Here is a 25,852-nt window from a genome sequence, read left to right on the forward strand (position 1 = left end):
AAAAGAACACATTAGTTCCAACTAAAAGAGGAAAAGGAGAGTACAATTAAGTAATGTTTACTGCAGTGATAAAGAAATTTTAGAGAGAAACTACAAAAGCAATGTTAAAATGGTTTGCACTCATCAACAGAATCCTACCCCATGATTCAGGTAAGATTCACCTTTCTCCTTATGTTTCCTTTGGCAAATAGCTTACAATATTTGTCTACTGTATCTAGAAAGACAAGGTAGATAAAAGAATTAGGACAATTTGAGTGGGATTTTTTTTGCAGCTACATGGCAATTACTTAATTTTACAATAAACTTCCAGCGTGTCCAACACTCTCTGACATCAATGAACTGGGACACACGTTTTCTTCTTTTTAGAGGCATGCACAGAAGTTTATCTGATCTGCACGAAAGCCTCTCCTTAAGTTTTTAAAACCTGGTGGCAAACTGGAAGAGTTCTAATAGCATTCCTATCAGAACCAAGATTGGCAATACATAAGGTGCTGCTATACAGATAACTTAAACCCTGTCAGGATGGAGAGACTATAGACTGAGAGGCCAGAAATACCAGCTGTGAAAACAACACAAGCCTAAGGACCACTGCACCTATAGCTTCCACCCATGTAGGTATTGTATACATGGAGATTGTCTGAGCTTTGCTCAAGAATTTATGCAAATAGATTACAGATTTCTATATTGTTGTAGGCAGATGATATAAAATGCTTCAAGTGTTCAGGATGATTACATTTTTTTCCTGTTACATTTCTCCAGACTATACAAGACTTTCAAGTTAATATTAAGAAAACCCATGCAGTCTATTAAACATCATGTGGCTTGGAGGTTAATAAGTCAAGATTCTAAATATGTCCTGATTATTTCTTAGTAAAGCTACTTTGTCTTCTGGAACACATAAAAAAAAAAAAAAAAAAAAGATATTTTAAAATGATGATATTTCATCAAGGCTGCTTTATTAGATATCCAACCCAGACCTGTACTTTCCTCGTTTACTCTTAGCCCTTCCTTTTTACTATATATATTCCCCATTCTCCCTGACATTTAACATTTCTGAATTGCTTTCTGATATATCTCTTCCTAACTGTCACAGAGCAGAACTAAGTAATATAAATTGTAAACTTACTCCCCATAATTCAATCCTTCTATCAGATGATCATTAAAAAGATTTTAAATCTGCACAGAGCATTACTAATGGACAGAGTTCTCAGACCTTTGAATCACTTTGGAGTCATAACTAATAAAGATATACATTACTTTCCTCAACAAAGACCTGATGGAAAAAGAGAGACAAATAGTTCTGAGAAAGCAGTAAAAACCACACATTCAGTATTTATTCACCTTCCAAAAGGAACTGAAAGGACAAAAAACCATCTAGTATTAATATGGAGAACAGTGAGATTACAAAAGAGGCTGCTTGTACAATGTGGCTTGCTTGTTACGGGAACAAGCGAGCTTCACTGGGCAAAAAGATCACTTCCCAGTTCCTCTCATCTTTGCTACTCTTTACAGTGCTTCTGATCTGCTAACATAGGCTCTCACCACAACGTCACCCAAAATGGAGTAAGTGCAGCCACTGCACTACCATGCAAAATACTCTACTACTCTCCTGCACAAAAGGAATGCTAGCAGAGAGGCTCATCTTGTCTTCTGGTGTTCAGAGTATGGTCGTCTGAGCTGTGGAGCATCCAGCGTGTTGCTGCACAAAGCTGTGGCCTACCCATATACCTTGCACATCAGAGACATGCAGAACCTGGAAACGGCTTTAAACTAGACTGCAATAAATGAATAAATAAATAAATAAATAAATAAAATAAAAACGCATCAGTGACTAAAATAGTGTCTGTCAAAAGGCTATGATCTAGTAGCAGTGGGAGAATGCAATAGTATCAAAAAAAAAATAGAAAAGAGGTGTTGCCGCTTGAGAAATATATTAGATACTTTTAACAACCCTAGAAAAGAAAGAATTAGGGGAAGCACTGGAAATCTGTCTTCAAAATAACTTTATCCAAAAAAAGAAACTGAATGTGATAATTCACATTGCTGTGCTACTGACATTGAGGGTAGAGTTTGCTGAAGAAGCACAGGCAACAAGAAAAGAGGAAATATTTTGTCTACAGAAAGGACACAACTTTACTTCAACTCCAGAAAATGGTGGGAAACAAAGTACTTATTAGTTCCTAAGTGAACCTCTAAGTAAAGGGGTAAATGGTGAGAAAACAGTCATCAACCACACAGAATCACAGAATGGTTTCGGTTGGAAAGGACCTTAAAGCCCACCCAGTTCCAACCCCCTGCCATGGGCAGGGACACCTCCCACCAGACCGGGTTGCCCAAAGCCCCATCCAACCTGGCCTTGAGCACCTCCAGGGATGGGGCATCCACAGCTTCTCTGGGCAACCTGTGCCAGTGCCTCACCACCCTCTGGGTAAAGATTTTATTCCCAATATCTAATCTAAACCGACCCTCTTTTAGTTTAATGCTATTACCCCTTGCCCTATCCCTACACTCCCTGACACAGAGTCCCTCCCCAGCTTTCCTGTAGGCTCTCTTCAGGTACTGCAAGGCCACTATAAGGTCACCTCAGAGCCTTCTCTTCTCCAGGCTGGACAACCCCAACTCCCTCAGCTTGTCTCTGTAGTAGAGCTCCAGCTCTATGATCATACTTGTGGCCATCATCTGGACTTGTTGTAATACTTCCACGTTCTTCTTGTGCTGGGCCCCCAGAGCTGAACACAGTACTCCAAGTTGGGATCTCACGAGAGCAGAGTAGAGGGGGAGAATCACCTCCCTCAACCTGTTGGCCATGCTTCTTCTGATGTAGCCCAGTATACTGTTGGCTTTCTGGGTTTTAAGCCAGAAAAGCCAACAGGGTTTCATTGGGTTTCATTGCCAGCTGATGCTGAGCTTCTCATCAACCAACACCCCCAGGTCCTTTTCTTCAGGGCCTGCTCTCAATTCATTCTACACCCAAGCTGTATTTCTGCTTGGGATCGCCCCACCCCAGGTGCAGGACCTTGCATTTGGCCTTGTTGAACCTCATGAGGTTTGCACAGCCCCACCTCTCAAGCCTGTCCAGGTCCCTCTGGATGCCATCCCTTCCCTCCAGCATGTTGACCACACCACACAGCTTGGAGCCATTGGCAAACTTGCTGAGGGTGCACTCGATCCCACTGTCCATGTCACCAACACAGCTGTTAAATACTGCTGGTCTGAATACTGACCCCTGAGGAACACCACTCACCGCTGATCTCCACCTGGACATTGAGCTGTTGACCGCAAATCTTGGAGTGCGACCATCCAGCCAATTCCTTAACCAAGAGGTCCATCTGTCAAATCCATGTCTTTCCAATTTACAGACAAGGATATCGTAGGGACAGTCTCAAATGTGTCGCACAAGTTTAGGTAGATGACATCAGTTGCTCTTCCCCTATCCACCAATGCTGTGATCCCACTGCAGGAGGCCAGCAGATCTGTCAGGCACAATCTGCCCTTAATGATGTGCCTTTGCTTAACGGATTATTGAAATTAGCTCGCACAGATTAAAACAAGAAGAACTGATTAAAATTAACCTAGAGTAATTACAGACAACACAAACTCTGAACCAATATTATCTTCAAGGTAAGTGAAGAGGATGGAAGAAGTTACAGAAGCAAAAGGCAATACATTACCACACTTACCTTGAAGAAGAAAATCTGATTTTTTTCTGACCAATCAGCTTAACTTAGAATCACAGAATCACAAAATCAGTTAGTTTGGAGAAGACCTCCAAGATCATCAAGTCCAACCATTAATCTAGCAAAGCTACCTTGCCAGGTAACTGTGTCTATCACTAAACCATGTCCCTAAGCGCCTCATCTACATGCATTTTGAAGACCTCCAGGGATGGTGACTCAACCACTTCCCTGGGCAGCCTGTTCCAATGCTTCACAACCCTTTCAGTGAAGACATTTTTCCTAATATCCAACCTAAAGCTCCCCTGGCACAACTTGATGCCATTTCTTCTTGTCCTATCATTTGTTGCTTGGGAGAAGAGACTGACCCCCACCTCTCTACAACCTCCTTTAAGATGTAGAGACAGATAAGGTCTCCCCTGAGCCTCCTTTTCTCCAGGCTAAATAACCCCACTTCTCTCAACCACTCCTCATAAGATTTGTTCTCTAACTTGAAAGGACATCACTGAAAAAACTTCACATGTACTCACAGCTCCTAAGAGACAGCTGGCATAGGTTTGTCAGGAATAAATCACACCAAATCAATCTCTCTGACAGACGAACTGGTTAAGTGGCAGAAGGGAGGAAAAGCTGTAACATAGCTTAACTTTAATAAAGCTTTTATCAGTATTCCATGTACCGTTCTCTGAACAAATGACAAAAATATGCTTCTAGTAAAATTAACAGAGGAAAAGCATGATAACCAAAAGACACGTTAACAGATAAATTACCAGCAATTTACTCTAAAATGGGGAGGGCATATTCAGCGGTGCAACACAGGAGCTTGGAAATATTCATGAACAACAGCAATGATAAAACATAATTCATTTTGCTCAGTCTGTGTAAGACATCTATCTGGACAGTTTTGTGAGCACCTTAGATACTCTAAATTACACTGATGAATTGACATTATTCAGCAGAGGGGGGTCAAAGTCATATGTAAGCAGAAGAAACCAAGTGCATAAATACAGAAAAAGGAATAATAAGCAAGGCAGCTGTACTGAAGAAGAAAGAAAATCAGAGTTCTAACATACCACAAACTAAGCATAGGTCATGTACAAATACGTCCACAGTGTCTTACTGCTGCAAAAAATGGCAAATTTCACTGACCATACCATAAGATACACAACTGTGCAAGTAGCTTTTGTACCCTGCTATGTAATACTGTGAACCTGCTATGCAATACTGAGACCCTATATAGAATCTCATGACTTGTCGTGGATACCTCAACTTAAGACTGAAACAGACAAACTAGAAATAATAAGAAGTTTAGGAAACATAGCCTGATAACAAAGAAGTTTAAAGAAAAAATCTTATTATTCTAGACATGAAAATATTTGAGAGAATTTGAATCTTTTCTGAGTATGCATATAGTTCCTATAAAGGTGAAGGTGGACATTGATAACTGAAAAACAATAAATCAACTTAATATGCAGCAAGAGAGATTTAGATTATATCAAGGGAAAAAATTCTGACTGTAGGAACAGACAAGTAGTGGAACCAGCTGCAAAAGTAGATTGGGGACCTTCTTCATCACAGTGAGAGATGAGAGAACGGAAATTTTATCAAGGATGTTCTTGGCATCTTCATTCTGTCTCCTTAGGTAAAGACAGGTGGGCTCATTGAGTTCCCTTTCATTCTTTCATTTCTATGATTCCACATTCTGCCATTTGCACTGACCTAGACAGAAATTTTATGTACTGTCTGATTCACTAAAAATATCTCACTGAAACCTTCCGGGCAATTTGTTTTACAGTCCTGGCTCAGCACAGAGGAGTTGTCCACACGGAAGCACCACTGCTACAAAGCCAAGGACAAATCCCTCACTTGTGCATTCTCCTCACACACTGGTCTTAAACAAGATGTGTTTGATGACCTCCCCAGTCACTCTGAAAATATAATTTTTACTCTGTTTATTCTCTGTATGGAGAATAAGATATGTAACATACTTGTGATCAGACAGAATGGCTAATAAAGCACTAAGAAATGTTGAAAGAGGTAATTACAGTGGCTTTATATATATAAATATATATGTACATATGCACATACACAAAGAAGAATTACATAGAACATTTCTGCTGAAAAAATACTTAAGACTTAGCTTGCAAACACTGTAATGTTTTGATGTTTTGCAATCAAATATTCCAACATTATACACATCAAAATATTTAATGTCAGTTCTCATATTTAAATCTTTATCGACAAATCCTACAAAATTGTTTTTTTCTAATTTCACCTCAAAATCTTGTATGACCCCAGTTCAAGCCTTGGCCCAATCTCTGCAAGAGTTGCAACCTGACCTGCTGTTGATCTGCTTTCTATAATACCAAAGACTGTTCTGAAATCCCCAGGCTAGGTAACTGCATTCCTAAATAGGCCCACCTAAACTGATACTGAAGTTGTATCATATCGAATAATCATATGAAAATACCACTTGTTGCTTCATTATTAAAAGTGCAAAATCAATTTGAGCTTAAGTAGAATTATAGATGGTCTTTAAAATTCGTGTCAGAATTAGCCTGGAAATTAGCATTGTGTTTCCAAGACTCTGATAACATTTATGCTAAAAATGCCAGATTACAGAATCAAGGAAATTCTGAGGTACACAATCATCAACAAATTTTCACCTAAACAAATAAAATCAGCAACAACAACAAAATAAACTAATACTTTTCTCCTCCTTTTTTTGAACACAGACAATGTAAGTCACAATGTCTTTGTTCAAATGGCACATACTTGTCTCCTACTGGATTATTGCCAATTTCTAGATAAGCATACAGCATTCCAGTGACTCTCCAGAGGACACGTAAGCCTGAATTGCACTCTCTTCCATTTCTCATATTAAAACCTCTGCTATGACCTTCTTAATTTTCAGTGCCAAACTCCATTCATAGTTGAAATGAAGTCTACCCTCTCTCATAGAAGTCTTCTGCTTCATGATGAATCTAAACTCTTCCCTTTTATTCTTCTTACAGTATTATGATGAAGCCTCTCAGTCTGGGCTGTCCTGCACATAGTCACAGTATTTTCAAGTACACTACCTGAACTTCAGTACTTCCTACATCATGCTTTTCTTCTTCTAGGGTCCACTAAATACCACAAAAGAAAAATATAAAGAACTACTGCTGGAAATCCTACATAGAGCAAATACATAAACAGGCAGCTTCTCACTTTGTTAGGAGATCCCAAACACATCCACTCCAATTTCAAACAAAAAAGATCAGCAATGAGTAAAGGAAAAATCTACTAAAAATTTAGTACATTTGGATGATTTAAAATTAAGATCATAATGGAAATTCATTTCCAAACTCATGAATATAATACATTATACTATTTAATTATGACCTCTATTTCTAGGCTCTGAAATGTGCTTTGATGCTGACTCTTCTTTAGAAGTCTTCCCTTTGCCTTGTTACTTGAAGAGAAAGAAAGCTGAACATAGGCTACGTGTCATAAAACCAGGAAACAACTAGGAGTTCAGAAGGGGAAAAATCCCCACAACTAGTTACATATTAGATCCAAAGTTCTTCTTAGCAATGACCTTCTCTGCTTCATTCAGTAAGAGTGACTGAATATATTTACCTTTAAACCTCCTTTGTCATCTGGCAGCATTGGGACATTTAAGGATTGCCTACTTCTGGAACAAGGCAAAGATGATCTGTTGTTGAGTTTATTCTTGTCTTTGTCTACTTGCATGCATGCTGATGCAAGTAACCGTACAAGTTCTGTGTCTAAAAGAAAACAAGATACTTTTTAGTCTGTTTCACTTTGCCAAATCATAACCGATATGTTGAAACACCTCTCAAACAAAGCAGATGAATACCCAAAACTTTGTTTCTTGGCCTCTGTTTCCCACCCCTTCTCCCCACAGAGTGGGCTGCAGTCTTACCAATGCCTCTCTAAACACATTTATCAGTATAATTAATCATGCCATTCAGTCTTGTGTGACCAAATGAACTGCCTACTTGCACACTTTGTAAAAATTAAGAACAGCACTGGGATGCTCCCTTTTCTCACCTGACGCAGAAGAGAGCAGAGAAAAAGGAATATTCTTTCTTCAAGTGTAGGTTGCAGAAAAGAAGCTTGAAATTAAATCCCAAAGAGAAAGGAGATGTTCAGCCTGGACAATGAAGGGACTGAAAAGACATGGTAAGAAAAAATACAGAGGAAAAAAAAAAATTAAAAAAAAAAAAAGAAGGAAGAGGAAGGAAAAAAAAGAGTAAGATGAGGACAGGAAAGCGAGAAATATTCTGTAAAACTGTATTTTATACAGAAATAAGGAAAGATTTTCAGAAGGGCAGACAGAACCAACCTATATCCCCCTTACTGAACAGGTAACAAGGTGAACTATTCTGTCCTACAGGGAGCAAGTTACAAGAAAAACGCATTCACCATTATTTATCTTCTAAAATTTTATACTATTAGTCATCAACTTTTGACAAAGCAAAGCTATGTGCTAGTGATCAAAAACAACATTGTGAGTAAATACAGAGAATATAAACATTCTTTCCATTAGCACTACTATTTTTCAGCTTCAGAGAAAGCAATGTAGCTACCAGGCAAGTTTTAATAATAAAGTCCCAAATTAGGTAGGCTAAACAAACTATAACAAAATCTAAATGTGTTGCAAAGTCTCCCCAAAGCATGCTGTCTTTTCCTAAAGAACTCCCATGACTAATAAATTGAAGGCTGAAGTGTGATTTAATCTCAGACTTTACAGACCTAGTGGGAGCTTCAGCTAGTTCACTAGTCTTGTGCTGACTGCACTCTCTTCATCCTGTTTCTTAATTGCTGCCGAGTTGAAACTTCCAACTCCAGTTCCTAGCTCAGTGCTAATGACACTACCTGAGCCACCACAAGTAAATTCTATTGAACTGACTCTGATGGCACAAACAACATTTTGGAGCACCTTCAAAAAAAAAAAAAAAGGACAAGAGGACCACACAAAATCTATTAGCCCATAAATGTACACATACATCTAAACAACTAATTAAAAAAAAACGTTTTCAGGCAGTATCCATTCTTGGTCCAGTCTAGCACAGACCGCAGTCAGTATCTTGAAGCAAATTTAATGCAATTTCTAGGTTGAAAGAGATGTTTATCTGGTTATGTTGCAATTACAAATATTTCCTCAGTGTTCTCTGAAATAACATACCTGGATCATTCAGTAGCATTATCAGATCAAAAGCTGTGTATCCATTTTTCGCACGAAGATTGACGTCAGCTCCTTGATTTAACAAATACTTTACAACTTCTTTGTTCCTTTAAGGGACAAAAAAAAGCACTGCTTATGTTAAGGAGAGAGAGAGACAGAGAGAGAGACAGAGAGAGAGAGAACCCCAATACTCCATTTCCATCCTTTTATATCATTGCTCCTCAATTAATGATCATAGTTTTACCTCTGCAATAGCTAACCAAGTCTAAAATGTGTCCACGATTTATTCAGGAGCTCCCATGACTCCTTTGTCAGTCACTGTTTACTCACTATAAATCACAATAATTGGCATGCAAACAGCCTAAAAAACATAATTTGAATAGTCAGATTCTTCATCTGACCCTTTACAAATGGTCATGGTATTTCTGCCAGTTTCCCTTTGAAAGGCCATTACTGCCTAGGGCAAAACAGCAAATGGAAATACAAAGGTCAGTCCAGAAGTCATCACACAACATCACTAATACTTAAACATAGCTTCATATTCAGAACAGATTAAAAAATCAATTTAATAAAACCCCAACTGACTAAAGATAATTTATGAACTCCAAACAGTAAATCACTTAATTAGAGACACAAATTTCCTTGAGGTATCTAAAATGCAAAAGCAAATCAGCAGTAAATGATAATACAAACACCTCCTAATAAAAGCTCATAAAAGCAAGTTGCATAAAAGGAACTCATCATCCCGTTCCCATTAACCCCTCTCCTTTTTCATATACCTCAATAAATAAGCAGGACTAGCCCTGCAAATTAAAAACAATACAAAATAAGTAATGACAACAAAGCTTCGGAAAATATATTTACTATAAAATGCATCTTACACTGAGACTAACCTTGTATAAAAGCAAACTCTGACACATGTAAGCCATACTGAAGAACAATGTGCTTAAGTAGCAATAGTTGACTGCCAGCTCTAACTCTGAAGCTGACAAACAGATCTCAAACAGATCTCTGAAGATCACTTCAGAGCATTACTTCTATCTGAACATACTCCAGATAAAGTCAACCTAAAATGAAGAATGACCATTCTCTCTCTCTTCTAACAAAAACTCTGCTTTACCCCCAGTGTAGCTCCTCTGCACACTTCCCCTTTCTTCTTTTCCTTAAAAAATGTGTCCCAACCTTCTTTCCTGTCCTGCACCTTCAGGGCACACAGACTGACTCAATCCTTTATTGCCCCCGGCTCACACAGACCTTGCTTGCTCCTTCCTTCTAACCAGAAACTGCCCCCACCTACCGTTGCTCTTAAGAAGGGTAAGCTGAGATTCTCCTGAGTATAAAGATTGTTATCACAGACAAGAGGAGTGTCTGAATACAGACAGAAGTGTCATGTATTTTGACATTGCAAACTTTATGAGAGATTACATGTGAAATTCAATTTATAAAATAGCTTTTGATTAAAAAAATAAAAGTCAGTTTTCCAGTGGACACACTCCAGAAAATTTAAATAAAAATTTCTGAAGAGAGAAATTTTAAGAATGGTTTTAAGACTGGCAAACGTGGCACACAGAAAGGTGACTACATTGAGTTTCATAATTCTGTGTAGGCTTACAACCCTGATCTGGGGTGATACTATCTTACAAAGGACTAAAAGCCATCAAAGGCTGGAAGTTGAAATCTGCATCAAAGGTCCTAGTGCCTGCCTGGAGCATGATGTTCCCAACACTTACAAAGCAAGACTCAAGTTTCCATATGTACCACTCATTTCTGAAATCCAAACATGTTTGGGTCTGTTCTGAAAAGCTGAAGGCATCCTATGTGTTTTAGAGAATTGAGGCCACAAGCCTATACAATTCTTGAAAGAACTCTCTGCTTCCAGAGTCAGTATCACAAAGATCTTTTCTATCTGGACGTAAGAAGAATGAAACTTCTTTTCTGTTAGACCCAGTGAGCATACAACTTACCCATGGTATGTGGCCTGCATTAGTGCTGTCCAGCCATGAACATTATCTTGTTTGTCAATCTCAGCATTTTTCTCAACAAGGAGCTGGACAAGGGGCAGCTGCCCAGTTACAGCTGCAATCATTAACGGAGACGCACCATCAACATTGGTAATATTGACCTGACTTGGGTCTTCATCAACTATCTCTTTAACCAGCTGAAAGTTGCCTGCAAAACAGTGATATAAAAAAAATCTACATCAGCAACACAGAACTGCTTAGCCACTTAATTAATTTGCTGACATGGGTCTACGTTTAGTGGAATTAAGACAGAATAAATGTATCACTTAATGTATGTATCACTTCAATGTATATAGTCCTTTAAAACATTATGCACATTAAACAATACAGCAGTATCAATAACAACAGACTTATAGGTCTGTCAGCACTACAGAACTGCAATGCTACAGCTTCAAACATTAAAGGTAAGTACTTGTACTGATCTCTGTTTCTTCATTTCGTCAATACATTTTCACTGGCTACGGGAAGTCGTGATATAAGCTGGAGGCACTGTTTTCCCTCATATTTTTACACAACTGCACACTTGCAGTACAATCTTATTGCAAGAATAATTTTCTCAAATAAGACTAAGCCATAAAAGCTGTATAAACTGCAGTATATCTTGTGTGAAGACGCAGTTAGGGAACTTTTCCACAAAATTGTCTTAAGATGAGGTACAAGGAAAAGCAATGATGCTGGGACACTGCTGAGATGACTGCTTTGTTGTTCAGCAGGAGTAAGATCCCCACTGCATTTTCTTAGACAGAAATCACAGAAAGTCACAATTCTAGAACCAAAGAAGGTGGGCACAAATGCACTCTGAAGGTGACAGAGGTCATTCTTGCCCCGAGCAGGTAGAACAATGCCCTAGGTCATATTGACCTGTAACTCCTCCTACAAAGGTTGATCTTTTCTAAAAACTACAACTGACATGATTCCACAACCTCCCAGGGAATCAGTCTATACCAGTGCTCAAATTTCTTATATTCAGAATGTTTTTTGTTTGTTTGTTTTTTTTATTCTACTTCTGCTATTTAATTTCCAATGTAAAACTTCCCTACTCCTTCCTCAAGAGTAATGCATTATTCCTGTCATCTTTTTTTAAAAGTAAACCTAACGTTCAAGTTTCCAGATAAAAGAGGCCTGCAGTCACTGAGTTCTTGTCTAGATTATAAAAAGCAGTATAAAATATGCCACTGAACACATTTTTGCTAGGTTCTGTTTCTTTTTTTCTTTTTTTTTTTTTTTTTTTCCTAAATCTTAATAAAGGTAGGGACAAGCACTTTTTAAAAATGTCTGAGGTAGTCAAGGTCCATCAGGGTCATTCTAAGCAGAGGATTTAAGTTTGACCAGCTCCCTTACTTTTTTGATGTCATATGGAAGACAAAAGCACGGAAGAAGCTGAGAGGAAAAAATATCTCAGATTGAATATGTACCATTGCAGGAACAGAGGCAAAAAGAAGCAGACTGTCATCTGCCATGCAAATGGAAAAATTCTCACACTTGAAAAAAACAAAACAAACCCTTCAAATGGTAACTGCTTTATGGCATGGACTACTTTCAACCCATTCACTGGTGTCAGTATTTTCCTTGGAAAGAGTCAGAATTCCAGATAAACCCTGCAGGCACTTGATTGTATGCACTGCAACTAGCATCCACCCCCACTCATCATCTAATTTCTTGGAAGGGGAAAGAAAAGCACAGACCTCATTTTCCATGTCCCAGTTTAGTAAAAGAAACCAAGCGGCTTTTTTAACACAGCACTGCATTACAAACTGTGTTAAACAGAAACCCTGGAACCTACAGAGACTCCAGAATTGGCTTTGAACTCTGTCCTGGACACCTCTTAACATAGCAAAGTCTTCTTAAACAATGCTGCCATCCTCAGCTGTGTATTCTTGAAAAAAAAAAAAAAAAAAAAAAAGCAGCACACTGACCAACATTCATCTGAAACTGACTCCCCTAAAACTCCTTCCTACCCAGCTTTCATGTTTTTAAATCTGAAACTAAAATTCACATAGGTATGAAAAGGACAGCTGAACCTTCTAAAATGTAGCTGACTTGAGGCTTTCCAGAAGAAGTTTCGGCAGCTTATGTGTGAAGAGTCAAAATCTATGACAGAACTCCCACTACTACTATCATCTCTTTCTTCCTCACAATTATGTCTGCGCATTTCAAGTTCTGTTAGCCCCAAAAGCCATAAAGTTTCTGAGATGGTGACTTACAATTGTTAGTTAAAAAGCAACTGTTCAACTGCAATAGCAAGCCCAGGATTAGATCACTATGCTAAAGCCAGGCTTGACCATTTAAAAATACAACTCTGAATTTTCAACAGGAATGAATGCAGTAAGAAGAAAACTTAGAAGATAATTGTTGATTTAAAGGTGTGTTGTTGAAATCCATTTGGACAGATGCTAAGAAACAGTGGTATTTTCCTTCACAAAATTATTCACGTAGAAATTAAAAAAAAAAAAAAAAAAACACAGAAATCCATCAAAAAGGCACTAACTCAGAATTCTTCATCAGGTTGCAGCTCCCCACTGAAAGCAAGAAGATAAACCTCATCAGAGCATTCATGATTATGTTACAGGCAGGAGCAGGTACATCAACAAAAAGTCTACAATGAGAGGTAGTTGAGCTCAACCTTGAAGTTCACTTATTCTACACGCACACATCACAGTCCAGAGGGGTACAGCCAACTTTCCGTGGATCAGGTTTTCTTTGCCAGAGACACAGAAAGCACAGCTTTGTTACACAGCACGGTATTACTACATCCACCAGGCTGTATTACCAATGGCACCTCACTGCCTGGGACATCTTGGCCCCAAGTACGGGAAGGCTGACTGGAGAAAGACCCTTATGAGACTCTTACAGATCTACTGGGACGTCTCATCAGTTCATCAGATGTGAGATTTAATCTCACATGAGAATGACATCTTTCCTTATTTGAAGTGATATTAAATAAATTCATCAAGTCCTTTACTTTTACTCCTGTGTGACTTTTTTTTCTGCCCATGTAGCTAGGACCACTGATGGTAGGCTATAGGTGCTATTGTACAGTTCAGAACATACTTGCATGGCAAAACACCAACTATAAAAGCAGGAATCAGATAAAGTTCAAAGACTGAACCTCTCCAAGCTGTCAAACAGATTGCGAACGGGATAGAGTTTCATCTGTGACATTATCAGCCATCTCAGCAGAAAGTGAATAGTCCTGTTTCCCCAGCCAATGCCATCAGATGGCAATACTCAGGCAAAACCCACCATTTCAGCATCTTTTCCTATGCTAGAAGATCCAGGAAAATTGGTAACCAGCAGGCAGTTAGCCATTCACCAGGAGTGCAGCCCATCACAGTTTGGGTCGAATTTAAATCAACAGGATGGCACTGGCTTTTTCTCATTGCCACAAAACAGATTTATCAATTGTATTCTCATGAAAAGTCACTCCTAGTCATGGAAGAACGTGCAGGATTCGAAACAATTGCCCTTTTCCTGAAGCAACTTTAAAGAGCAATGACAATGCTCATATGGAGTAGAGACCAGTATATTTTTGGCAGTTTTATTTCCATATGTCAAGATTATCAGGAAGGAAAAAAAAAAACATGTTAAAGGTAGCATGGTCTTGGAAACTACTAAATCACACCATTGTGGCCTGAAGGGCACAACAAGGAACTCATAAGGACGTTTTCATATTGGAATGTGTAAAAAAAAAAAAAAAAAAAAAACAACAACAACAAAAAAACACTACAGAAATAAATCTATTTTTAAAATGAAAAAGAAGGGAAGAAGTAGTCACATGTTAAAACAGAACACAATTCAGTTTCCCATGTTAGCAAACAAGCATACTCTGTAGTTAGAAGAACCAGACATGATGGAAAAATCCTGTCAGTACTTACCCAGTTTCAAAGCATGGAAGACATCAGGTTGCCTCTTTTCTGTATCTGAAAAAAAAAACAAATATTTCTATTAAGAGTCATTTAAAAGGCAAAAAAAATCTAGTAAAATTTTATAGAAAAAATATACAATATATGGAAAAAATATATATACAGAAATATGCTATAAGAGATGATCGCACAGGCATTTAGTAAGAACAAAGACAGATTTTTATTCCCTTTGGGAACAACGACTCACCTGTATGGTTTTCTGTGCAGAGATAAGGCTCCGCACTGTAACATACCAGTACTAGCTCTGCCTTTCAACTTTCATTCTGTATCAGGAAATTTTATTTGGACACTTCTGTTTCCTGCCTGGAAGACTTAAATATCAATGAGAGAGCCAGAGTACAGTTCTGTGGTCTGCTGTAATTCTCTGTACAACTGCAAATTTCCTCAAATAACACAGGACTACTTGGGAAAGGGATTCAAAATGAGTTTTGTAAGATGCTCACTTTTTACTTCCTCTTGAATATTGACAAGCTTATTTTTGAAGGGCACAAAAATAATAGTGATGATTCAAATACACAGTTGTTTGTTCATTAATAGAGATCCTTCAGCTCCCAGATCGTCATCATCTTAAAAAGAACTGTAATTATTACAATTGTAAGACTTTGAGTGAAGGATCTTTTGTTCTACGTGCCTTCCCAGTGCTTTGAAACAGTTGGCAATATGTACAATGAGGAAAAAAATAGTGACATATTTTGCACCTTCCACTCAAACCAGAAAAATATATCCTCCTCTGTCTTCCAAAATGTTACTGCCACTACAGAGCCAATGGGGCAAGCAAATCTGTAGGAAAACAAGTGACATTGAAGGGTCTCTTGAGTCCAATTCTGCCATTTTATGGTAAAACAGAAAAGGTTCGTGTTCGTGGCTTGACTTCAGAGGAAGTCATTTGAAAATGCTGAACAAAACCAATTGCTGAAAAGCCCCCCAAAACATGAAAAACTCTTATTTTAAGACTGGGAACTGCAGCTGCGGTTCTACGTTTTCTCCTGATTAAGAAACTGCTCTTAAAGAAGGAACTATGTATGAACTCACTGTTTGAAAACAGATCTCAAAATACTAATAGAGGAAAGGATGGGACTCTGCACTTGGCATGTGCAAAGCCTGGAAGAGACACTGCCTCAGGGAGCAGGAGACCATGAGGAGGTGCCAGAAGACACAGGCAACACCCAGGCTGTCAGGGGCAGTTCTGATTTTGTTACTGAAAACAGCCCATAGAAGAGAGGTGTTTTCATTTGAGATGCAATTCACCCTATCTATATAGGGTCACGGTTAAATGCTTCAGAAGACTATTTCCTTTTCTGCTGCCTTCCACTGGAAAGAAAGGATCTGTTTTTGCTTGTTTGTTTGTTTTTCCCCAGGATATACTGATTCCAGTGCTAGAGGAGGCTAAAGCCATGGCCAAATATTGATGCAGAAAATTATATGGAAGCCTAACATTGTTAACCTCTTCTCCACCCCAGTTACTACCTTACTGCTGATGGAAGCTCGTCCTCAGCAGAGGTGGCAGGAACACTCACCTGCTTTAATGCAAGTCCACTCCTCTAGCTTAAACAGACTTATTCAGTGCTTTAAGCTGGACGATTATAGAAGACTTTCAAGCAGCATCAGGCCAACTCTGCATGCACAGAACTTTCATGCAAATGCATGGGCAAGATATAAAGCACTGCACTAGCAAATCTCACAGATGTCTGATTCTGCCTGCTATAAGCAACTGAGGGCTCTGTCAGAGGCTGATCATGAGCAAACGTCTGCAGTCAGCCAGTTCTGCCTGGTAGCTTGGCTGCATGAAAGCTCTTGCTCCAACTTAACCTATGAGTCAACATCTGAGTGAGTTCAAACTTTCTCTGGGGCAGGAGGAAATGTCAGATTTTGATCCTGAGTCTTAAAGTAGAAGGGAAGCTTGACCTGCAGGAATAACACCCAATTTAAATAAAAATTAACAAGCTTTAAATAGGAGACTGGGATTGTGGGTATGCCTCCGCTGCAGTGTAACAGAAAAATAATGAGCTAAGATTAAATAAGCCTCTTTGGGTATCACACGTGGCAGAGAGCTTAGAGCGGACTAACATACCCTGCAGGCTTTCTGCCACCATGGCTGAATGGGTGGTAGCACCTAGGAAAGTTTCTTTTTAGTGCCAGCCCTACCCTCACATTTCATAGTGAAAACTCTAGAGCTGGAAAACTAGATGCCTGTCCTGCCTCAAGCCTCCTCCAAACCCTCTTTGTAAATGTCTCCCAGCATCATGAAGCACTAACACCTCAAAAAGAGTCCCCTGTCAGCCACATACAGAATAAGGCCTCGATCTCTGAAATGACTTACTGATGTTCAAACGTCCAACACAATGTCCAGACCAAACTGCCTGACTTCATGAACAGATTTAATACACTTCTGTATTAAATAAAAACTTTTGGAGAAGGAAAATTACGCAAAACCACAACAAAACTAGCATAAGCCAATCATAACATTATTCTATAGAACCAGATAGCAAGAAAAGCTAAGTTAATTTGGAAGGAAATTAGAGAGATCTAACAATAAGTATAATTAAAATAATCATCATCATCATCATCAGTATTTCAAATGAACAGGTGACAACATATAGGCTTACCCTTTATCTTCAGTAAAAATGAAAATCTTACAAGCGTGCATGCAAAAAGCTGTCAACAGAACACAAACTTGCTTCACAATTCAAAAAGAAAGTAACTAGTAACAACACACAATATACCACTCCATCGTTCTGGTTGATTATGTGGCACTGGACATGTTGGAGACTTGATAAAGGTGTAGTCAAAGTTCACTCACATCTTCCGAAACCGTTGGATCATCAGCGCAAGGCATTACCTCTCTACAAAAACCTGGATTTCTTACATCCTTAAACTCTCCTGGTTAAAGCTACACCACCCCACACTCATTATTAACTGCACAGTCACAGACTGTTTATCTTTTCCCTTATCTCATTCAACACACATAATGCATGCGTTACAGTGCAGAATTAAAACCACCATAAAAGCAGCATTTCTGAAATTCATTCTACTTGAGATTTGCATCAAAATAATGTTTTTCTGATCTAATTTTGTACATAAAATTAGCACAGCGTGTGTGCATACGTGTGCATATGTGAGCATGCACACTACAGGCATATCGATGCTTGAGTGGAGAAGGCTGCCTATAAATTTTATGAAGTTCTGAAATTAGGTATTCCCCTCTCCTACAAGGATCAGAAAAGTAGAGCATATGATAATTGTTATTCATCCACATTAATACGTCATTTTCTCATACTACACAATCTACTATCAAAGGGCTTTGAGAAGGTTTCATACCCTCAGAGAGTTTAAGCCCAGAAGAAACCATCAGGTTAACCTAGTCTGTTTTTCTGCATATCACAGACCTTGTATGTGATATATAGCAAAGACAACCGGACGATAAATTTTAGAAAAGCATTCTACCTTGACTGCAAGTGTCAGGGTTTCTACACCTCTTCTTAGTTATTCCAGGTCTAAACTTCACTGCAAAGCATGCTGTCTTATTTCCCATTCAAATTCTTCTGACTTTAAATTCACAGTTTTTTTTTTCTTTAGCTGCTGTACAAAATGACCCTCAAGTACTGGATGTCCTGTCCTTAATGTGGAAGCTTTATTAATCACTTCTCTTAACCACCTCAGGAAACTAGACAGATGGAACGTCTTTAGTCTCTCACTACAAGGCAGGTTTTCAAGATTTTCTATCTTTTAAAGGTTTTCTCTGAGTTTGTGATATCCTTTCTTTGATATCCTTTTCTGTTCTTTGATGTCATTCTTTAGGCCCATATCAAATAGGCCTTTTTAAATTTTCTTCCTAAATGAGTGCCTGTATCATGTGTTTTAAAGGTTTAAAAAAACAACACATTGAAAACATTAAAATAGTTTTAATGTTTTAAACATTTTTTACTACAGAACAGGAATTCTACGATGTTAACCTGGAGGACATCTCCTGAAGTTGAGCATTCCTGCCTCACCCAAGGTAGGTATACCTACTCCAACATTTTCAGTCTAGTTACAAATTTTAAAGAACATGGTGTACATACAACATAACACCTTCAATTTCCAAATACGCAATCAAAACTCCAAGACAACAAAACAAAAAACTAACGCTCCATACCTGCCTGGGGTCTAATCGTTGTGAGAGATTCCAGGTAGTCCTTCATGTCTTTATGTTTGCAGCCAACAGAGATTTCAAAAGGTGTTTTATGTAGTACATTCAGGTGATCGGGATTGGCACCTTTCTCCATGAGCTGCTGTGCCAAGCTCACCTTTCCACTAACAGCTGCCAGCATTAAAGGACTCCAGCCCATAGTCTTCACAGTGTAATTGCAATCAGCTCCCCAGTCTAGTAACAGATGTACCACTGCCTCATGTCCATGTTGAGCGGCTGCCATCAGCGGAGTGATATCAGGGAGGTCGTCTCTGCTGTTGTTAAGCACATTTGTGCTAAAATGGTCGTAATTGTCTACAAAAGCTCCAGATTCTAACAACAATTTCACCATGCTGACATGGCCACCTCTAGAGGCCATTGTGAGGACGTTGGCTCCCAACTTATTCTGTGCATTGAGATCAGCACCATTTTCCAGCAAGATGTGAGCCACGCTTAGATGTCCAAACCTTGAGAGAAAGAAAACAGAAAGGGAAAGAAGAGAATTAACACCTTGGACGGCAGAGGCTTCTGACATACTCTGAAAATGGTCATACTCCAGACACAGAAAAATTTACCAGTTCAGCGTGTTGACTAATGGAAAAGACTGAGATATGTGCTATATGAGATCATGCACACATCACTGAACATGACCATGGTCACCCTACTGGAGGACTGTACCTTCCTCAATTGTTTCACACGCACCAGTGACCATACCCATAAAAAAGCCTTTGCATCACCCCTTGCTTTGCATTTGGGAAAAAAACAACAACTTTCCAGAACAGAAGGTGGCTTAATAAAAGACAGGCAACTGTGATGTGCTCTTGAAGCTCAAAAAAGAATACAGCAAGTGGCCACTACTGTCATAAAGGAAGCTGAACTTAGCACCAGGGGGACCAGATGAGCTCTCCTCATGCAGAATGCCTCAGGGAGCCTGGACTCTGACATTGGTTTCACCAGTAGCACCGCTCTGATACAAGTTGACTGTGAGAGGCTCTGGTAATTTGTCAGTAACCAAAAGACAACCATGCAAGCCACGTGTGGTGGTTTTACTCAGCTGGGCTCTACCACAACTGCTCTCTCACTCCCCCTCCTAAAGGAAAAGGGGGAGAAAATACAATGAAAAGGGCTCAAGGTTTGAGATAAGGACAGGGAGATCACACAACAATTATCATCACAGGCAAAATAGACTCCGCATAGGGAAATTAATAACATTTATTACTTATATAAATATATACCTATATATTTGAGAAACTCAAAACAAACTAAAAACACCTTCCCCTCATCCATCCTCTTCTATGTCCTCCCCCCGAGCGGCACAGGAAAACGGGCAGTGGAGGCTGCAGTCAGTCCCTAATGCTTCATCTCCTTCATGGTCACTCTCTGCCCCTGCTCCTGCGTGGGCTCCTCTCCACGGGCTGCAGCTCCGGCCCGGGGCCTGCTCCTGTGGGGGCTCTCCATGGGCCGCAGCCTCCTCCAGGCCACATCCCCCTGCTCCACCGGGGGCTCCTCCAGGGGCTGCAGCGTGGAGATCTGCTCCGTGTGGGACCCACGGGCTGCAGGGGGACAGCCTGCTCCACCAGGGGCCTCTCCACAGGCCGCAGGGGAACTGCTGCTGTGTGCCTGGAGCACCTCCTGCCCTCCTGCTGCACTCACCTGGGGGGCTGCAGGGCTATTCTCACTCCTCTCTCCCAGCTGCTGTTGTGCAGCAGTTTTTCTTCCCTCCTTTCTTAGATGTGGTCTCCCAGAGGCTCAACCAATGTCTGTCACTGTATTGGTGCTGGCCAGCAGCAGGTCCCTTTTGGAGCTGGCTCTGCCCTGACATGGGGCAGCTGCTGGGCTCTGCTCACAGAGGCCACCCCTGCAGCCCCCGACTACCAATACATCATACCTCCAACCAGCTTGATCACAGTGAGAAAATCAAAACCCTTTACCCTTCCTCGGTTGAGGAGCAATCCCACACTATAATAAACATAATACATTTACAAGATGTGTACTTTTGCACTGCTTGTTGCAGCTATGAAGAGTTACTATATGCTTGTGCAGTGTGTAACACAACCAAGCTTTGTTCCTGTAAGCTGCTTTTGCACTCAGAAACAGAACAAATGGTACTTGAGGAAATCCCCAAGAACACTACTAACCACTAACAGACACATGAGACACAAACTCCCTAGCTTCTTTCTAGAAAACATAAAAGTTTCCAGGGACTGTCAAGTTGCGAGGAGCCTGTACTTGTAGCCTTCACTTCAGTAGGCCCTGCAATCCCTGCAGACATGATTACCCTTATACATATATGCTATCGCACCAATTTCAATGGGACTAAACAGAGACAGATAATTCAACATGCATGTAGTTTGAGACCTGTGCTTGCACAGTCATTATAATTATACTTTCTTTTCAGTTATCCATTAAAAAAAAAAAAAAAAAGAATAAAAGAAATGTTCTCCCATTTTAAGCTTTCTCCCCAGGCTTTATATTTATCATACGTTTCAAATAGTAGCAAGCCATTTCTTTAAAACAATTAGAAGACTATGGTGATTTAGTTTATTGTTTTTAGAGAACGAGGGTAAGGTTTTCATTAAGGAAAAAAATCTACGAATGTTTTGGGGGCTTTTTTTTTTTTTTTAAACCTTCATAAAATAACAGAACTGCTGAACCTTGTCTTCCTTGTTCTTACTGGAAAACCAGCTGTGTGACTCATTCTTTGGAAACTTTCTGTGGGCTTTAATTGAAGAGAGAATATTGACTTTCAAACAGATTTTCTTCTTCCAAGTATTTAAATCCATTATGAAAGAAAAAAAAAAATCTCCTCTCAATTAAGCATTGATTTATCAAAGCATAGCCCTGTCCCCCAACCTCGCAAAATATGTAGACCCAGCGGGTATTTGTATACATCGAGATAAGCACAAACCCCAGCGTTAGCAATACTGGAACCATCCGCAGCTCTGCGGTGAGTGGTACGATACTGAAAACAACCCAGCTCTGCCACTAATACCCAAAATAATGATTCTGCATATCCTCCAGCGAGACCTTTAGGGAAATAAGGAAAAGGCTAGCAAAACAAATTGTTTATACTTAATGCACTCTACTTTAAATTAGAGGCGATTTTCGAACAGGTAGGGGTAAGAGGACAGAAACTGGACAGGGGTTTTGCATGTACCTCCCTGCCAAGGAAGGGAGGATGAGCATGCAGCGTTTTAGGGTTCGGGTGACCCCTCGGAGCTTTGGGGCGCCGGCTTCACCCTGGCAGCACCGAGGGGTGCCCAGCTCCAATACCTGGATGCCTGGGATGGATGCCTGTCCGCACCAGCCCCCGCCAGCCCCTCCTGCCCCCCGGGGAGGGCAGCAGGTGGGTGCCCGGCTCCTCGGGCCGCTCCCGGGCGCCCTCCCCGGCAGGGACCGGGGCGCAGGGGCCGAGCCCGTCCTCCGAGCAGGCCGGTGCCTGCAGACACGACCCGAGGCTGGGGACTGCGGGCGGAGACCCCCGGGTGGGGGTGAAGCGTGCGCCCCTACCTGGCCGCCTGCATCAGCGGGCTCCAGCCGTAGTGGTTCCTGCTCTGCACCGAGGCCCCCTTCCGCAGCAGGAACCGCACCAGCTGCTCGTGGCCGCCCGCCGCGGCGAACTGCAGCCCGGTGTTGCCGGCCTCGTCGGTGCAGTCCACGGGGACGGCGGCGGCTGCCGGGACCGGGACCGCGACCGAGACCGGGGTGGCGACGACCGCCGCCGGCTCTCCGCGGGGCTCCGCCGGCTCCTCGCTGCCGCAGGCGGAGGCGGCCGCCGGCTCGGCGCTGCCGCCGGCCAGCCCCAGGAGGCGCCGGGCGGTCTCGCAGTCGCCCTGCTCGCAGGCGCGGAGGAAGAGCTGCACCTGGGGGGGCACCCCGCACTCCCCCATCGGCGGCGGAGCCGAGCCCCGGCCGGCCCGGCCGCCCCCGGCCCTCGGCGGCCGCTGGGAAGGCGGCGGGGAGGAGGGGAGGAGGCCGGCGGGAGGAGGCCGGCCGAGGGCCTGCGTCGTCTCCTGACGGCGGCGCTGCCGCCGGCCCCCGCGCCATTTTCGCGCTGCTTCCACACAAAGAGGCGGCCCCGGCCATCGCGGCTGGCTGCCGGGCGCATGGGCTGCCACCGGCGCCTTCCTGCCTCCACCTTCCCTCCGTCACAGCCTCCTTCTGCGCTACAGAACCCAGTCATTACCCAACAAATCTCTCTTTGCACCACATAGTGCCCAGCAGCTGGTCTTCGAATATAAAACTCCGATTTTAGTTTCTAAATCTCTTCTCTATACCTTCAGCCTTCTAGGTAGCCTGGCACCTTTTCCAGCTTATCTTGATTTACAACAGATAAACTGAGAAAAAAAAAAAAAAAAAATGAAGCTCTGGTGAAATAACTCCCAAACCACAGCTGACCAGTCATGTGAGAGAATGGTATCGTGCCCCTATAGCTTCTATAACTTCCAGCAGGTTGCTCTCTATCAAAACTTGTGACTTCAAAGGCAGAACGTGGCTTGTTAACTTGTTATAATGGTGGAGGTTTAGGGAAGAGAAGTAGGAGACATTACGGGGAGTGTAGTTGAAACTGTCAGGTGTCACTAAAATGAAGCCAGCCACTGGTTTTAGTCAGAGGCACCCATACTTTCCACGTTCTATGGCTTTCTTCCTCTGATCCACTGGCAAATCCAGATCACAGGACCATCATGGCAAAGGGCCTAAAAAGCTGCACTTCAATAAAGACTCCAGCAAAAAAGTACTGACTGTGTAAGGCCACTTAAACCCATCCTCTGGGAGAGTACCGCTCACAGCAGGGAAAAAATGACTTACACCTTTGCAAATTTATCCTCACAGAAACAATAGGACAAATTCCTATACAGGGTAAATATTCAGTGATGCTTCCACCATTATAGAAATCATACATTAAATAATGTAAAACGTGAACATATGACATGGGTATTTTTGTTAAAAAATAAAAAATAAAAAACTCCGTAAGCACAAAGATGTTTATGCTGGCCATCATCAGAAGCAAGATGTGTGGCTAGGCAAACTGTTGGTCTAGCCAATAAAACCGCTCTCAACACTACAGAAGTGTGAGGACCTCACTGTGATGAATAAAACTGGACGGTGTAATTAATTTCATGCAAGATTTCAGAGCTTGGAAGAATGGAATGACAAGAGTGATTAATGCAATACATTATTCAGGATTCAAGAAAACTGGGTCATGCTTACCATATCAAAGTGCATGCTTGGATACAGTCAAATTAGTGACAAGATCTCTCCAGTTTACCTTTCGAGATAAGCTGCTGAATGTGTTGATCATACAAGTTTATGTTATGTAGCTGATGATCACGCTATCAAATTCTACTAATGGTTTGAAACTCCAAACATATCACAAACAGAAACCTAGCAGCAAAAGATGCAACTCTTCTTTGAAGAAACTCATAAGCAACAGGAGATATTTGTTGGGGTTTACAAAATGAAAGAGGAAATTATTTATGCTAAATTCTGCTGTTGTTATCTGATGATCATTGCTATCTTCAGTCAGCGTTCTAGGCATTTATAGAGATGTGATCACACAGTGATTTCTGTTGCTGATAGGAATCAGGTAATAATCAGATCTCTTCTGAAATGAATACAGTGCTACCTAATATTCTTACGGTGATGCATTTTCCTCTGGGAAATGCACAACTTGGTTTCTTCAGCAGTGGAAGAACAGCCAAAGTCTTTCAAAGTTGTCATTAGGGAAAGAGAATGGTGAAGGCTTAGGCTAGAAGAGAATATAGGAGAAAAAAACAAGGCTCTCAAGTGCACATTGTGCATTGGTCATTTGGAAGGCATCTGCATCTGTTTTGTCCAGTCACTGAAAAACACATTGCTTTTGGTATGAAATTCCTTCATGTCACCAGTGTACTCATTTGGGTAAGTCGGTGTTGGATTGCAATGAGGGAAAAAAAGACGAGAAAAGTGCAAGGAAAAGAGCAGGCACACCAAGAAAGCAGAACAGATGAGTCAAGAACAGACATGTGAGGCCAACGTTTGTGAACTTTTCCAACTGAAGGCCCCACTGCGAGTGATATCTAAACACCAGCAGGGAGATAAATGAGCCAATACACACTGTATTAAAACTACTTACCATACAATGTAACACAAAGGATATAAACTAAGAGCCATTTTTCTGCAAGAGATGGAGCTCCTCATTTGCAAAACAAAACCTGGGAAGCCATGAGGGTATGTAATGCATCAGTGGAGCTAGTAAAATAACTATAATATGGCAAGTGTGCAGTGATGTAGAACTACAAATTGCCCAGATAACATGACAGAAAATGTGGTTGCTTTTACAGTAGTAGTAGGGTATAATACAAATGGGCATGGCCTCACACCATGATACCTGAGCAAATTTCGACCTCATGTGTCATTCAGGGTCATGCAATGTGGAAGACTGCAGAATTACTATCATCATAAAAAATATCTCAGAAAGGACAAATGCAAGTAGTCAAGAAATCTGTTAAAAAAATAAAAATAAAATAAAATCCAGAAAACTGCAGATAGCTGACTCGGTCATAATATTCATTATGAGAGTCTGGGGATGATGGCACCTCAAATCCCCAAATATGATGGCATTATTTTTATGGAAATTCAAGGAATAAAAGGTTTGTTTTCTACTGAAAGACCTTACTGATGTGAATCAGAAGAAAGTCATACTTCTGAGAAAAAGAAAACTGAAAGTTTTAGCATCTGTTTTGTGTGAAGATACTTGTCTATCTCTTACTGAAAAAGGTTGACATTTCTTATATTAGAAATGTCATCAGAGAAAAGCAGATACCTCTCCAGTATCATGAGACTCATAAATGTTAACTTTGTTCCTTTCAGACACAGAAGCAGAAACGACC

At 40.8% G+C, this 25,852-nt stretch overlaps 1 protein-coding gene and 1 long non-coding RNA gene across 3 annotated transcripts in view; one reads left to right on the forward strand and one right to left on the reverse strand.

Annotated features, from left to right (window-relative positions):
* The window catches only part of ANKS6 (ankyrin repeat and sterile alpha motif domain containing 6), a 43,943-nt gene extending 20,841 nt beyond the window's left edge, over positions 1 to 23,102 (reverse strand). The window contains exons 1-6 of one of the 2 annotated variants that reach the window (XM_035318469.1): positions 22,491 to 23,102; positions 18,948 to 19,447; positions 14,765 to 14,809; positions 10,833 to 11,037; positions 8,869 to 8,975; positions 7,296 to 7,444 (exon numbers count right to left, since the gene is read on the reverse strand). In XM_035318469.1, the coding sequence (XP_035174360.1) occupies positions 7,296 to 7,444; positions 8,869 to 8,975; positions 10,833 to 11,037; positions 14,765 to 14,809; positions 18,948 to 19,447; positions 22,491 to 22,870 (1,386 nt within the window). In that variant the 5' untranslated portion in view covers positions 22,871 to 23,102. The remainder of the gene's footprint in view (positions 1 to 7,295; positions 7,445 to 8,868; positions 8,976 to 10,832; positions 11,038 to 14,764; positions 14,810 to 18,947; positions 19,448 to 22,490) is intronic. The other variant, XM_035318468.1, reaches the window with a different exon arrangement.
* Positions 4 to 25,852, forward strand: LOC118162351. The gene is made up of 3 exons (XR_004748407.1): positions 4 to 150; positions 18,743 to 18,809; positions 25,833 to 25,852. It is a non-coding gene; the product is annotated as an uncharacterized LOC118162351 (long non-coding RNA).

Source organism: Oxyura jamaicensis, chromosome 2 (assembly GCF_011077185.1).
Source record: "Oxyura jamaicensis isolate SHBP4307 breed ruddy duck chromosome 2, BPBGC_Ojam_1.0, whole genome shotgun sequence".
NCBI lineage: Eukaryota > Metazoa > Chordata > Aves > Anseriformes > Anatidae > Oxyura > Oxyura jamaicensis.